The sequence below is a fragment of the Vitis riparia genome, chromosome 8 (genome assembly GCF_004353265.1).
Source record: "Vitis riparia cultivar Riparia Gloire de Montpellier isolate 1030 chromosome 8, EGFV_Vit.rip_1.0, whole genome shotgun sequence".
NCBI classification, from domain to species: Eukaryota; Viridiplantae; Streptophyta; class Magnoliopsida; order Vitales; family Vitaceae; genus Vitis; species Vitis riparia.
The window spans coordinates 13,520,801-13,533,927 of NC_048438.1; the positions used below are offsets into that span (position 1 = coordinate 13,520,801).

Here is a 13,127-nt window from a genome sequence, read left to right on the forward strand (position 1 = left end):
AAAATAATAGTTTTAATTCTACATTTGCCTAGTCAAGCTTATTACTAGTAAATAAGATCAATCAATTGAAGTTACGGTTCATAATTAATCCTAAATCAAAATAAGTTGTAGCTTCAAAGTCAACTTCTAGATCATAAATCTATTTATGATTTCCTCACTCGCTAACTACCAAATTAAAAGGAATTTTATTACTTGATTCCCTTATCTTCTAGTAAGAGTTTAAACATTAGTTCTCGAAGTTTAGGTCAATGAAATTAGGATGTGACCCCTCAATTCTCATTCCTTATCACCTCTTTTTATGTGGTTCATTATAGTAATAATATTTATATTTTTATTATTATTTTTAACATTATTATCATTTCTAATACGGATCAAGGTAATTACCATGTTATTAATTGATCGAAACTTTAATACAACATTTTATAAAATCATGATTTTAAATTTCTACAAAAATCATATTTTTAAAATACAATGTTAAATTAATTTAAATAAAAATAATTATAATAGTTTGAGAACTTGATTTTATTTACATTTTATTTGATTAGAGAGTTATTTTGTTCAAAGGTTTTTATTCTTATGTTACTTTTTCATGATAGAAAATGGACAAGATTAATTAAACTTCATTTTTTTTTAAATTAAAGAAGCAATATTTCTAAGAAAGAAAAAAGTTCAAAAAACATAAAAATATGAATTTCAATTTGAAAATTAATTAAAAAAATTAAAGGAAAGAAAAATGAGAAAATAAGAATCCTTAGAAAACAAGACCCTCGGACCGCGACTGATTTGAGCGCCAAGCCCCACTGAAAAGCCCAAGGCCCATTATTTTTAAAAAGCAAATCAAGTGGCCAGATTTCATAACCGTACATGTGGTCCCACACGATCAGAGGGGGAGCGAGCGCGTGCAAAGACACGCCTCAGGAACACACTCTTCCCTCCCACTGATCACAAAATTCTAGAGAGAGAAGACGACCCCTCGGTAACAGCGCGCAGAAGCAGTAGACTCTGGCAGGGGCAAACAGCAGGAGCCACGCCACGCAACAGTACAGTGCCCTGCGGATGCGAAGACAAGCCCTCGAGCCTCACATTCCATAGCCTAGGGTTTCACAGAAAATATCATCCAGCTAAAGCACAGCAGCTGCCCTGTTTGGAGACGGACGTCTTCAGGTGAGAGAAACAAACCCCAAAGATGGTCTTGGCTGCTGTCTTTAAGCAATGCCGTTTGGTTCCGAGGTCAGGTGTTTTTCTCGGAAATCATGGCGGCTTATGTTGCTTTCGGTTTGGGGAAGTGTGAGTCTGTTTGCTGGGTGGATTGGCTTTTTTCCTAGTTATGATGTTTCTTTTGTGTTTCCTTTTCGGATAAAATCTGTTTTTACTGGAAAAGGTGTGGCTTTGAAGCGATAATGCGGGTTGTGTGAATGTGTTTCTTTTCTTTCCATGAAAATTGTTTTGAACCATTTGCTTGGTTTCCGGTATAACGGCGGAGAAACCGAAGAAGAGGGGAGGAAAATATTGAATCTCACATTTTCTGTTGTCTGTGTTTCTAAGTAAAACGAGTTTATCAAGCTTGGGTCGTGGATTTTGAGCCAACAGTTTGATTTTTTTTCCTTTCATTTTCTACATTTTCTCGGCATCAGAACGGAACAACTACTGTTTCCTGCCTCCTTTTGTTGTTTTTCTCTGGAAGGGTTAGGTGCGTCCATGTAAAGATGGTTTCTTGATGCTCTTTTTTGCTCCTTCTCTTATTTGTTTTAGATCGGTAACCTAAATCCAGAGTCTCATTAGATCCAAGTATTTCCGTCACGAATTGCCCAAAATCTGAAGGTCGAAGTCATCTCTCGTTCACCTGTTTTAACTTAGTTTATCTTTCCGGAGTATATACTAGATGATATTTCTCACATTTTTTAGTCTGAAGCTCAGACTAAGGATTTTTTTATTTTTTTGAGTTTTCGTTTTACATTTTCCATTGCGTTGAAGGGCTCATTGTGGTTTTTTTGTTCCTTTGGGCAACGATAAACTGAAGAAAAATGATTGAGGAATGCTTTTGATCTTCATGGTTGTTGAAGAACATGTTATTTACTCTTAATTCACTACAAAATGCTGATTTAGGAACAATAATGGTTGCTCCTTTAAACTGAAAAAGGGAAAAGACGATGTGGGTCTAAGGTAATTATGAGGGAAGAGAGCAATCCTTCTGGTGTACTGTTATGTGGATTATTAATTGTCACCCATGCCATCTTGGTTCCTTGTTGGTTCAATAATGCGTTTGGAGAACAGTAGAGTAAAAAGATGGAAACAAAAAAAAGGTTTAAAGATGGGGTTGGGCAATGATGTTATATAAATTCTTTTGGTTGCATCTTTTAATTTTTGATTTTTTAAATTTTTTGAAAAAAAAAAAAATCCCTATAGTAGGTTTGGTTGGTGGGAGTGGAGGTAGTTTCTGTGGAGTTTCTTTGAAGGGACAGTGTTGTTTGTTAGTTGGTTTTGCTTTGTACTGAATATTGATTACAAGAGTCTGTCCTGGGTGAACCATTTATTTGTTCTTTATAGATTTATATTAGGTCTTTTTTTATCTGCTTCTGTCTCAGGCAAGGATTGCTCTGAGTTATTGCAGGTTGTGTGGGCCAGGGTCTTGAAGGAGAGAATCAGAGAACAGTTGGCTCACCCCTTTCCCATTTTCAGTACAAGGGAAGCTAGAATATGCAGACACCAAAAAGAAGGTATAATTTTAATATATTTAAGTGCTTTATTAGCTGATGAACCTTATTATGCTCCAAATAATTTTGCTATGAATTTCTTAATTAAGTTTTAGGGTTTGGCTTTAAGATAAGAGTTGGTTGAATAGGAATGCTCTATAATTAATGAAAATTTTGAATTCAATATAAGAACTGTTAGTGCCGTTTTTTCTGATTCAGAATTTGGCAAGTGTTCCATTTAAATGCCTGCTTAATTTGTACTTTTTTCCCTGTGTAGCTTTTCCTTTTCTAATCCTTTCCTAAGCTTAGTTTATTTTTGCCATGGTTTAGGTATCAATTTTGGTTTTCTTCAGGGGGACCTTGTTGAGCATAGAATGCATAATATTACTTGTTGAACTGAAATGTTATGATATGCAGACAAGTTGTGCATTTGAATCATTAAAACTGGACAAATAAATGAGATACATTTAACCCCATAATGGATAAAAAGTAAATGGCTTTTAATGGGCTCGGTATGATCCAGAAACTCCCTTCAATATGTTGTCCTGTGTATTCAACAATCATTCACTTAAAATTCTACACATGGATTAGGAATGAAAAAAATATGCATGCACTTTTGGGCAGTTGACAAATTTCAATTCTTTGGAAATATTTTTTTATTTCTTTCAAGAAGTATGTACTAGCATTATTGATTTCTTTCTTTGTTGTTTGTTTTGTTAATTAAGTAAACTGTAACCTTCCTTTTGTTGAATGCAAATAGTTTAGGCATTGCCAAGTATAATTATACATTATATGTTACTCAATAATTAAAAATAATTTAAAATATCTCATTGATAAAAATTGTGTTTTGCAATTTAAGTTCAGGTTGGGTCTTCAGATATCAATATGCATTAAGTGCCATATGTTGGTTTCAATTGAAACCAAAGTAATGGATTTTAGAGGTTTTCTTAGACCATATGGTCCATCCTTCCTTAAGCAATCTTTTTTTTCGGTGATGCGCATATTTTTGCCTGGTGGGTAATAATGTTGAATCTGTCTTTAAACCTTCATGTTATATTGTTGAAACCAAGTTTTGTTCAATCTTTATTATCATTTTTCCTTTTTAGTGAATTTCCATACTAATTGTTTGCATTCATTTACTGTAACCGAATATGTCATTGGTCTTCATGCACCTTTTTCTTCTGATACTGGTTGTTATTCCACCAACTCTGAGAGCAGAACTGGCTCTTTGGAAGTGCCTCCAAGGACATCACCAGCAACGCCTCGAACTGCTCGGAAACTAAAGACACCAGGATCAGATGGCGATTCAGTTTCCTCTCCCCATCCAGCAAGCAGGACACCAAAAGACAGAAGTCCTAAAATCGTCAAATCAACGCGAAGCCCAGTATCTGAGGTATTCCATGCTAAACTGTGGCCAGAAGCATTTCATCTTCATGGGGAACCAATAATGTCATGCGTGCTACTTATCATTAAAGAGTTATTCAGGGCTTCTGAAATCAAATTTGATCCTCAGAGTTCATCTGCATTAAGATTTTTTTTTTTCTGCCCCTGCTTTCGTGATAATTGGATGCTCTGAAACTTAGTAAGTGTTACATTAGTGTTGGCTTCAGATGCAGTAGTGGTACATTAGGAGTTTTGGCTGATTCTGCAGTTCAGATTTGCAATTATTTTTTGAGGTTGTCATTCTAGAATCAAGAGTATTATTAAGTAAAGATCCCAAGTTCTGTGGAACTCCATCATCCTTTTGCATTTTGGTTTTGCAATTATTTATTAAGTGAAGCTTTTTTCCCAGTAGTCTTCACCATCAACCTGTTGGTAGCAGTGCATTGTGGTCTTCATATGCTTTTCATAGCTGTGATCATCTTAATTACTTCTCGATTAATTGATTCTAATCAGCAGACATACTGTCTGAATAAAGTAGCTTTATCCAAGGTCCTTGCAACTCATTTTCTGAGATTAGTATCTGCTATTATTATTTGCTGACATCAACTTCCTGGAGTGAGGTGATGTCTGATTTATGCAGTTGCTGTGTACCCTCTTACTTTTTCTGTCTTGATGTGTGCTCTAGAAGAAGCGGCCAAGCAAACTTTCTGAATTGGAATCTCAGGTTGCTCAACTCCAAGAGGATCTGAAGAAGACAAAGGACCAGCTAAACTCATCCGAGTCATGGAAGAGAAGAGCCCATCAGGAGGCTGAAGAGGCAAAAAAGCAGCTATTAGCTGTATCAGCAAAGCTTGAGGAGTCCCAGCAGCAGCTGCTGGAGCTCTCTGCTTCTGAGGAAGATCGGGTACAAGAGCTCCGCAAAATATCCCAGGACCGGGACCGTGCATGGCAGTCTGAACTTGAGGCTGTCCAGAAGCAGCACTCAATGGATTCTTCTGCCCTGGTTTCTGCCATGAATGAGATCCAGAAGCTCAAAATCCAGCTGGAAATGGTGGCTGACTCTGAAGCTTCTCAAACCAAACATGCAGAGTCGGCACATGTTGAAATTCAGAGGTTAAGAATTGAACTTGCAGATACTCTCTCTCTGGTAGAGGAAATGAAAACCCAGCTCAATGATCGCAAAGAATCTGAAGCTCGGGCGCTCAAAGTTGTTACCCAAACTCAAATGCAATTGGAAACAGCCAAGGCAGCTGCAGAAACAATTCGGTCAGATGGTGTTAAGGCCATGGAGGCTTATAACTCCATAACATTGGAGCTGGATCAATCAAATGCTCAAGTAAATTCTTTGGAGGGACTTGTGAGCAAACTCCAGGAAGATCTAGTTAATAGTAGCAGCACAAGTGCAGCGAATCCATCAGATGATGCTAAACTTGCACAGGAAAATGGAGAAAATGAGGACACAAACCAGCTTAAACAAGAGCTTAATTTGGTGAGATTTGAAGTGGGTCAATTGAGATCTGCATTGGATGCTGCGGAGATCAGGTACCAGGAAGAATACATCCAGAGCACATTGCAGATACGAAGTGCCTATGAACAAGCAGAACGTACAAGATCAGAATCGCGCCAAAGAGAGGCTGAATTGGAGGCAGAGTTGAGGAAAGCGAAAGTGATTGTTGAAGATTTGAAGGTGAACCTGATGGATAAGGAGACCAAATTGCAGAACATTTCAGAGGAGAACAAAGTGCTGAATGTGAAGATTGAGCAGAATCAGTCTAATGAAAGGGAATCTGAACTGCAAATGGAACTGAAGAAGTCAGAGGCTACTTTGGCAGATTTGAAGACAAGTTTGCTGGACAAGGAGACAGAGCTGCAGAGCATAACAGAAGAGAATGAAATGCTGAAATTGGAAATCAAGAAAAAGGAAACAGAGAACGATAAAGTGAATGATGAAGCTGTTGCAAAAATAGAAGCTGCAAAGGCTGCAGAGAAAGAGGCATTGACTAAGCTTGGTTATTTAACAGAGGAAGCAGATAAAAACAGTAGAAGAGCAGAAAGAGTGACTGAGCAGCTGGATGCAACACAGGCTGCAAATTCAGAACTGGAGGCTGAATTAAGGAGATTGAAGGTGCAGTCAGATCAGTGGAGAAAGGCAGCTGAGGCAGCTGCTGCCATGCTCTCAACAGGAAATAACGGCAAAATTGTAGAAAGAACAGGGTCTCTGGACAACAACTACCACACAATTGGTGCAAGGATAGGTTCACCCTGCTCAGAGGACATGGATGATGATTCACCCAAGAAGAAAAATGGGAACATGCTGAAGAAGATTGGGGTCTTGTGGAAGAAAGGCCAGAAGTAGATGGAGCGTGTTTCAGGTTCATATGTTATTTTGTTGGTCAAGTAATATCCTATTATCATAATCTTCACTCGCTTATTTTCTTAACAGGCATTTTGGCGGGTGGTTACTGGTGGAGAGCTCTTTTGCAGACTATTTGTTGAGTATGTGTAAACATGTAGACCTAAACATGCAGAGAACATGGTATTGTTGTATTTTGCTGTGATAATCTTTCTGGTTGGGTTGTGGATTCATTTCTTTGGAGGAAATATCATGTATGAAATGGGGCAACCATCAGAAAATGTAAACAAAGTCCTCCTTTTCATGTCTGTTCATTTTGAAACATGTTGCTAGCATTGGAACTCCTTCAGTGAACTTGGCTAATGATTCTGTTCATCATCTGTGAGAACTGTATGCAAATTCCCTCCTTTTTATTTTTCGCATTCTTAGTACTGTGTTCAAAAGATTGTTATAGTTCAAGCAGTCTGATATGATTTTAAATTTTTTGAATTAGGTAAAAAAGTGTATAGGTTATTTATTTATTTATTTATTTTTAATTTTAAGTTTGATTTAGGGTTTAGTTTAGATTTTGATTTAAGTTTGTTACTATTGGAACTAAGGAAAAAAAATTGATAAATATATAATTTAGATTATTTTCTATTTTGACTTCTATTTAAGTTTGATCATTGATGTAGATCTAATTTAATTGGGAAATGGAAGTAGTCATTGATTTGTGATTTGGGTTTGTAGGTTGGGTTTCAAACCGTTTTAGATTTTCTATTAATATTATTATTTTTAATATTCTTTTACCGTTAATCACCGGGCATTCACACCTACCTTAATTTGAAATGAGACTATCAGACGTTGATGTCTACTCTAGTCATATTATTTATGAATTTAATAATAAACTATCATTAATTTGAATGAAACTAATCGAAATTGAAATTTTAAACGGTGATTAATCTATTTCTAAATTATTTTTAAAAAGATTTTAAATAATAAATAAAAATAATGAACTTATTTTTAAGTTTACATTTTTATTTATATTTATTCGTATTAACTCCAACATCTTTTTTGCTATAATTTATGAGAATAATTACACGTTAATTTTATTGAACAACCTTAATACTTAAAAATAGGAAATAAGTAATAAGTTTTAAGTTAATAATTTAATTTAAAGTTCATTTAAGTCATTAACTAACCAAACATCCCCTTAATTAAACTCACTTTCTCTTCCACTTATTGGGTTTGCCTTTTCAAATACTAATTAATGATAATAAGTTCTAAAAGAATTTGATATACCATCCAGAAAAAGAACTGCTCTATGAATAGTTTTTAAAAGAATTTGATTTACGTTTCAGAAAAAGGGTTGCCAAGCCAGTAAAAATAAGTAATTTTATTCCAAAAAAAAAATTGTTGTGAAGCTTAGGGCCTATTTAGAAATATTTTTAAAAATAATTATATGAACAGTTTTCAAAATTAGTTCATTTAATCGTCCACACACACTTGGACCCAAATGGGCCCTCATGGCTTTATAAAATGAGTCTACAGGGTTATGAGGAGTCCATACTTATATAGCATCAGAAACTTTCCTCCCTATGCAGACATAACTTCCTCATTGTGTCCCACATAATTATGAGGCTAAATAGACAAACACCCTTACGGGCCAAGTAAACCCCACACCAAGCATAGAAACTTTCCTCCCTATGGAAATATAACGTCATCGTTATGTCCCACAGAATTGTGAGGCCAAACAGACAAACACCTTTATGGGCTAAACAAACCCCACACCAAGATCGGGGGATCTGATACCATTTGTAATGGTCAATTCCTAACCGTGTAGATATTATCTGCTTTGAACTAAAAGGAATCCTCATGACTTTAAAACGCATTCACAGGGTTACGAGTAGTCTATACTTATATAGCGTCAGAAACTTTCCTCCCTATCTGATGCGGGATATCATACTTCATCCATAAACTTTTTAATTATAATATTTTTAATTCCCCTTCTGAAAAATCATGAGGTCCATGGGAGAATGCCTATTCCATATCAATCTTTTTTCCTTTTGTCTCTCACATATGGATGGTTCAAGAAAGAGCGCTATTACGTAAATCAACCTCTTTTCTCCACGAACCCAATTGAAATTAAATATTGAGTTTTGGACAAAATGCAAGAAGGCATTTGTAGTCTTCTTTTTCTTACATTTTCCTTTCTCATTTTTTTATTAAAAAAAAGAAAGATTTGGTTTAACTTTCTTTCTTTGTTTCTTACTAATTCACAAAAGCAATGGTTCAAAGTACGATTTTTTGATCGGTAATTCAAAGTATGATTTGGGAAAGTCCAATATAACTGATTCAAAGTTTTAATGTTATTTTTAATATTTACTTAAATATTTTGACTTTTTTTATTCAATTAAAAACTTTTTAAAAATAAATAATAAGTAAAAGAAAAATTAAAAACAAACATAAATTATATTAAATATTAAATTAAAAAAACCAACATCACATTAACTTTCTATCTTGTTATCCTATATCAATTTTATGCCCCAATCTTTACTATTCAATAGTCACTCATTTTTCTACGAGAATGTGATGATATAAACCCTCTATCGATCATGGATGACTAAGAATCTATTTGACAATAATTCAAAAAAGGATTTTTAACATAAAAAATATTTAACCAAATAAAAGATTTTCAATAAAATTTAGAAAACATCTTTAGATAATTGAAAATCATTATTGTATTTTTAAAGAATTACTTGATAGACGAATCTTCCATGGACACTTGGAATAAAAACACTTTCAAATATATTTTAAGAATTTGTTTGATAGTGTTTTGAATATATATATATATATATATAAATAGAAACATATTTAAAAAAAAATAAAAATAAAACCACTTCTAGTATTTTCTAAAAGAAAAATTAATATATAACTTTTTCAAAAACACGTTTAAAAAAACACTCTTATTAAATATACTTTAAATTAAAGACGAATAAACAAATACCAAAAAGTGAAACTATCTTATGTATGGTGGAGGTATCGGGCATAAAAGATGGCCAACTTGTGGATCTGCCTACCCGTTCGATCGGAGAATAAATTTTGTTACAATTGATGCTTCTGTTGTTTGGGGCTTTTACCAGGAAGGAGTGCTAGAACCACTATATCTTATGTATAGTGGAGGTACCAAGCATAGAAGATAACCCACTTGTGGATCTATCCACCCATTTGGGTTGGACGAGAAATTTTGCTATGACTAATGCCTCTCGACAAGGTTTATGCCTTTTACTAGGAAGAAGTGTCGAAAACACTATATCTTATGTATAGTGGAGATAGCAGGAATAGAAGGCATCCAACCCATGTATCTACCCACCTGTTCGGGTCAGACAATAAATTTCACTACGACTGATGCCTCTCGGTAGAGTCTAAGACTTTTATCGGGAAGGAGTGCTAAAACCACATTGTCCAAACTATGACTCCCAGGTGTCAAATGCTCTCGAATCTGCTTAAGCCTGAAGTTGCTCGAGAGGTCGCCTTGGCCGAGCTTGAAAGAACTCAACATGGATCACCAGGAAGAAACTACCCAAATGTCTGCATTGTTGGTGGATAGCCATCTAGAGTTAGATCCGTCTAAGTTAACAGGGGTTAGACAGCCTTCCTCCCTATGTTGTGCCTCTCAGAGTTTTTGCCCATCAATAGGGAGACTAGATGAGCTTCTTTCTTGCACAAAGGATGTTCGGACAGGCGGTCTGGACACACTCCTTTGAAACTTAAGTTAGGCAAAGATAGTTTAGGCTTTTTCAAGAAAAGAGTGAATAGGTTAGCTTATGCTTGCGTATCTTGTTTATGTCTCAAGATGATTTTTATAGTGTTGAAGAGAATGCCACTATAGTGCAAACCAAACACTTCGACATTCTCTGTAATAATGACTGTATTGCAGGTGACAGGGCAATCATTATAGCTTTGAGCGGCTGGCAGGTGCCGTCAGATGATATGTCATGATGTTTGACCATGCATCCGCCTACCCCTTCAACCTGCTGGTGGTATGGGGTTGTATGTGGTAATTAATTGACATGGACTTGAGGGTTAAGGGAGATCCCATCAACCATTCCCATGTTAGACGTGAATGATTACACATAACAGTGGGTCTTGAAGACTTGACTGGGTGGTTCTGTCTGTTTGGGGAGTCCGATCTTATTTGTCGTCTTTCCTCGTAGGGAAAGGGCCCCTTTCTGTCTGTGACCAGATGAATTGGATGTGGTCTGGATGGAAGAATCCGAACGCTGCTTGCTCGCGCTATCCGGACAATGTTGGGATTGGAAAAGTGACACGTGGATGGGAGCCCCCACATGCATGACTCATATGACGCAGATGCCGAGGGCTATGACAAGACGTGTACGAGGAATGAATCCCCAAAAAGAACATCATCTTGGGGGGGTGTTGGTGTTCAACCACGCACTGCTTGACACAAATCAACCCCCTCAATCATAAGCGCAACGCCACCTCCAACGTTTGACTCTCAACATACCCACTTCCCCGGGAGAAAGCTGACTGACCCTGCCAATCAAAAGTTTAGTCGGGAAAACTTATTAAAAGGGGTAGAAAACAAGAGAAAATACAAATCTCCTTCCTTAATAGCAAAAATACCCATTGGCTGGAGAAATGACACTTAAGAAGTTGGCAAGTGGCCCGAATAGTCAGCAGATGACCGCACATATGGAAAGTGAAACCTCCAAAATGGGTATGCTCATTCCTATGATACCAATGGGAATAGCCATGTTGCCATCACCATGAAAAATTCCAGATCCCGTCATGGTTATGTTACTGTTACTTTTTTGCATTGCAGTCATGATAATCGTAAGTGTTTGTTAGAGTTTCCCTCTAGGCCTGGTTAAGAGCAATTCTGGTTCTATTTTAGCCTCCTGGTTGAATGCCCTCTTCTCCTATCGTAGAGTCTTTCGAATCCTTTTATTTTTTATTTTTATTAATTGTTTGGAAAACATAGATTCGGATTGAAAGCCCTAATTGGGATTTACTTTTGTTTTTTCTTTTATTTCCCTTCTTTTCCCAAGTAATTATAATATTTTTCCAAATGATACATTACGGAATGGGGATTGATTGGTGGCACTTTTGTTAAAAAACGTTCTTGTAAACAAAAAAAAAAAATTGTTGGTTTACTTGATAGTATTTTTTATTGTATGTTACAAAATAAAAAATTAATTTTAAAAGTAAATTTTAGAACACATGGTACCTTTAATTTTCAGACGGAATTAAAATCAAAATTTTGTTATTAAATTGCTGTTAATTACATTAAAAAGTAACGAGGAAAAATGTGTTTAATAAAATTTAATACTTATTATTTAATAAATTAAATTGATTTTAAGTTAAATTATCCTTAATTCATTGACTTAAAAGTTATTATTTAATTCTTATTTTAAGGTTGTTTGATTAAATTATTTTAAAATTTATTTTAAATTATTAAATTGACATGTTTATTTTCTTAAATTATAATTAGGGTAAAAAAAATTGAGAAACAATAGATATCATAGAATAGTAAAATAAATTAAGGAGATAATTAGGATAAATAGAAATAAAAATATAAAATAAAGATATAAACCTAAAAATAAATTAATTATTTTTACTTAAAGTTATTTTTAATTTTAAGTCATGTCATTCAATTATTTTATCAAATATATTTAATTTATTTAATAATTGAAATTAAATTATTAAGTCAATTTAAATTATTAAATTGATTTACTAAACATCCACGTGTCTCTAAATTTAATTAGGTTATTTCCAAATTTGAGAATAACACGTGAATGGGTCAAGTCACATTTCGAATATAATAAATTATAATGGGGTCGGTTCTTTAGAAATCCAGATAGGGATTTCCGTTGGGCTGAAAATTGGGCCCAACGCTGCAGCTTGCCCAAAGCCAACCGACAGGAATCTCGAGCCCAAAATTGGCCCAAATTAAATCCTAGCCCTTCATGCGAGTCTGCACGAGTGAATAAATAAATCTGGCTGCAAGTTAAGCTCTCAAACCTATATTCAATGATGAAAATATCGATAATTATGAATATATTAAAAATACTGAAAAAATATTGGTGGATATTCACCAATATTTTTTTACAAATATCGGTGGAGCGAAAATTATTTAAAATTCATAGAAATATTTGAAAAAAACTCAAAACAATGATAAAATAAATAAGAGTACACATTTTAAAGTTATTTTGTAAGTGTAATTGACACAAAAAGATAAACATCGGTAGGTAGAGATATATGAATAGATTCTATATTTGAATTTTAAGAATAATAAATATAAATTTTGGAAGTGTATAAAGTTATAATTGAATTAAGAAATATTTAATTTTATTAAAAAAATAATTTAACATAAATATAATACATATGACATTGTAATAATCCTTAACATTAAAATGAATATTGACGTGGTTCTATCATATTATTAGATGAAAGGAGTTCATCTTGTTGAAAAAAATATTTATTTAAAAAATTTTAAAATATTTTTATTAAAATATATTTTATTACATTTTAAATGAAAAATTAAATTAATTTATATAAAATATTTTATTTAAGATTTAATTTTTAATTTATTAAAAATATGTGGTAATAACTTTTTCCTATTAATATTAATTTATTTAATTAATTAAAATTATTAATAGTTCATGTTATCAAATTAATTTTAATTTATTAAATAT

At 34.0% G+C, this 13,127-nt stretch overlaps 1 protein-coding gene across 4 annotated transcripts; it reads left to right on the plus strand.

The window, feature by feature from the left end:
* The first annotated feature begins 965 nt into the window (after window positions 1–965).
* On the plus strand, window positions 966–6,851 carry LOC117920553 (interactor of constitutive active ROPs 2, chloroplastic). 4 transcript variants are annotated; one of them, XM_034838158.1, is made up of 5 exons: window positions 966–1,164; window positions 2,586–2,717; window positions 3,912–4,086; window positions 4,762–6,448; window positions 6,520–6,851. In XM_034838158.1, exons 2-4 carry the CDS (start codon window positions 2,698–2,700, stop codon window positions 6,430–6,432), a joined length of 1,866 nt encoding a protein of 621 aa, XP_034694049.1. In that variant the 5' UTR covers window positions 966–1,164; window positions 2,586–2,697; the 3' UTR covers window positions 6,433–6,448; window positions 6,520–6,851. The 4 variants fall into 4 exon arrangements, with proteins under 4 accessions (XP_034694049.1, XP_034694048.1, XP_034694051.1 ...); XM_034838157.1 differs by having other exon boundaries at window positions 2,612–2,717; XM_034838160.1 differs by having other exon boundaries at window positions 2,612–2,717; window positions 4,765–6,448.
* Window positions 6,852–13,127: the final 6,276 nt, after the last annotated feature.

Excerpts from the sequence above, each read along its gene's own strand:
- LOC117920553 (XM_034838158.1), top strand. The coding sequence starts at position 2,698 with ATGCAGACACCAAAAAGAAG. Across the intron at positions 2,718-3,911 it reads ATGCAGACACCAAAAAGAAG|AACTGGCTCTTTGGAAGTGC; the intron begins GTATAATTTTAA and ends CTCTGAGAGCAG. Across the intron at positions 4,087-4,761 it reads CGCGAAGCCCAGTATCTGAG|AAGAAGCGGCCAAGCAAACT; the intron begins GTATTCCATGCT and ends TGTGTGCTCTAG.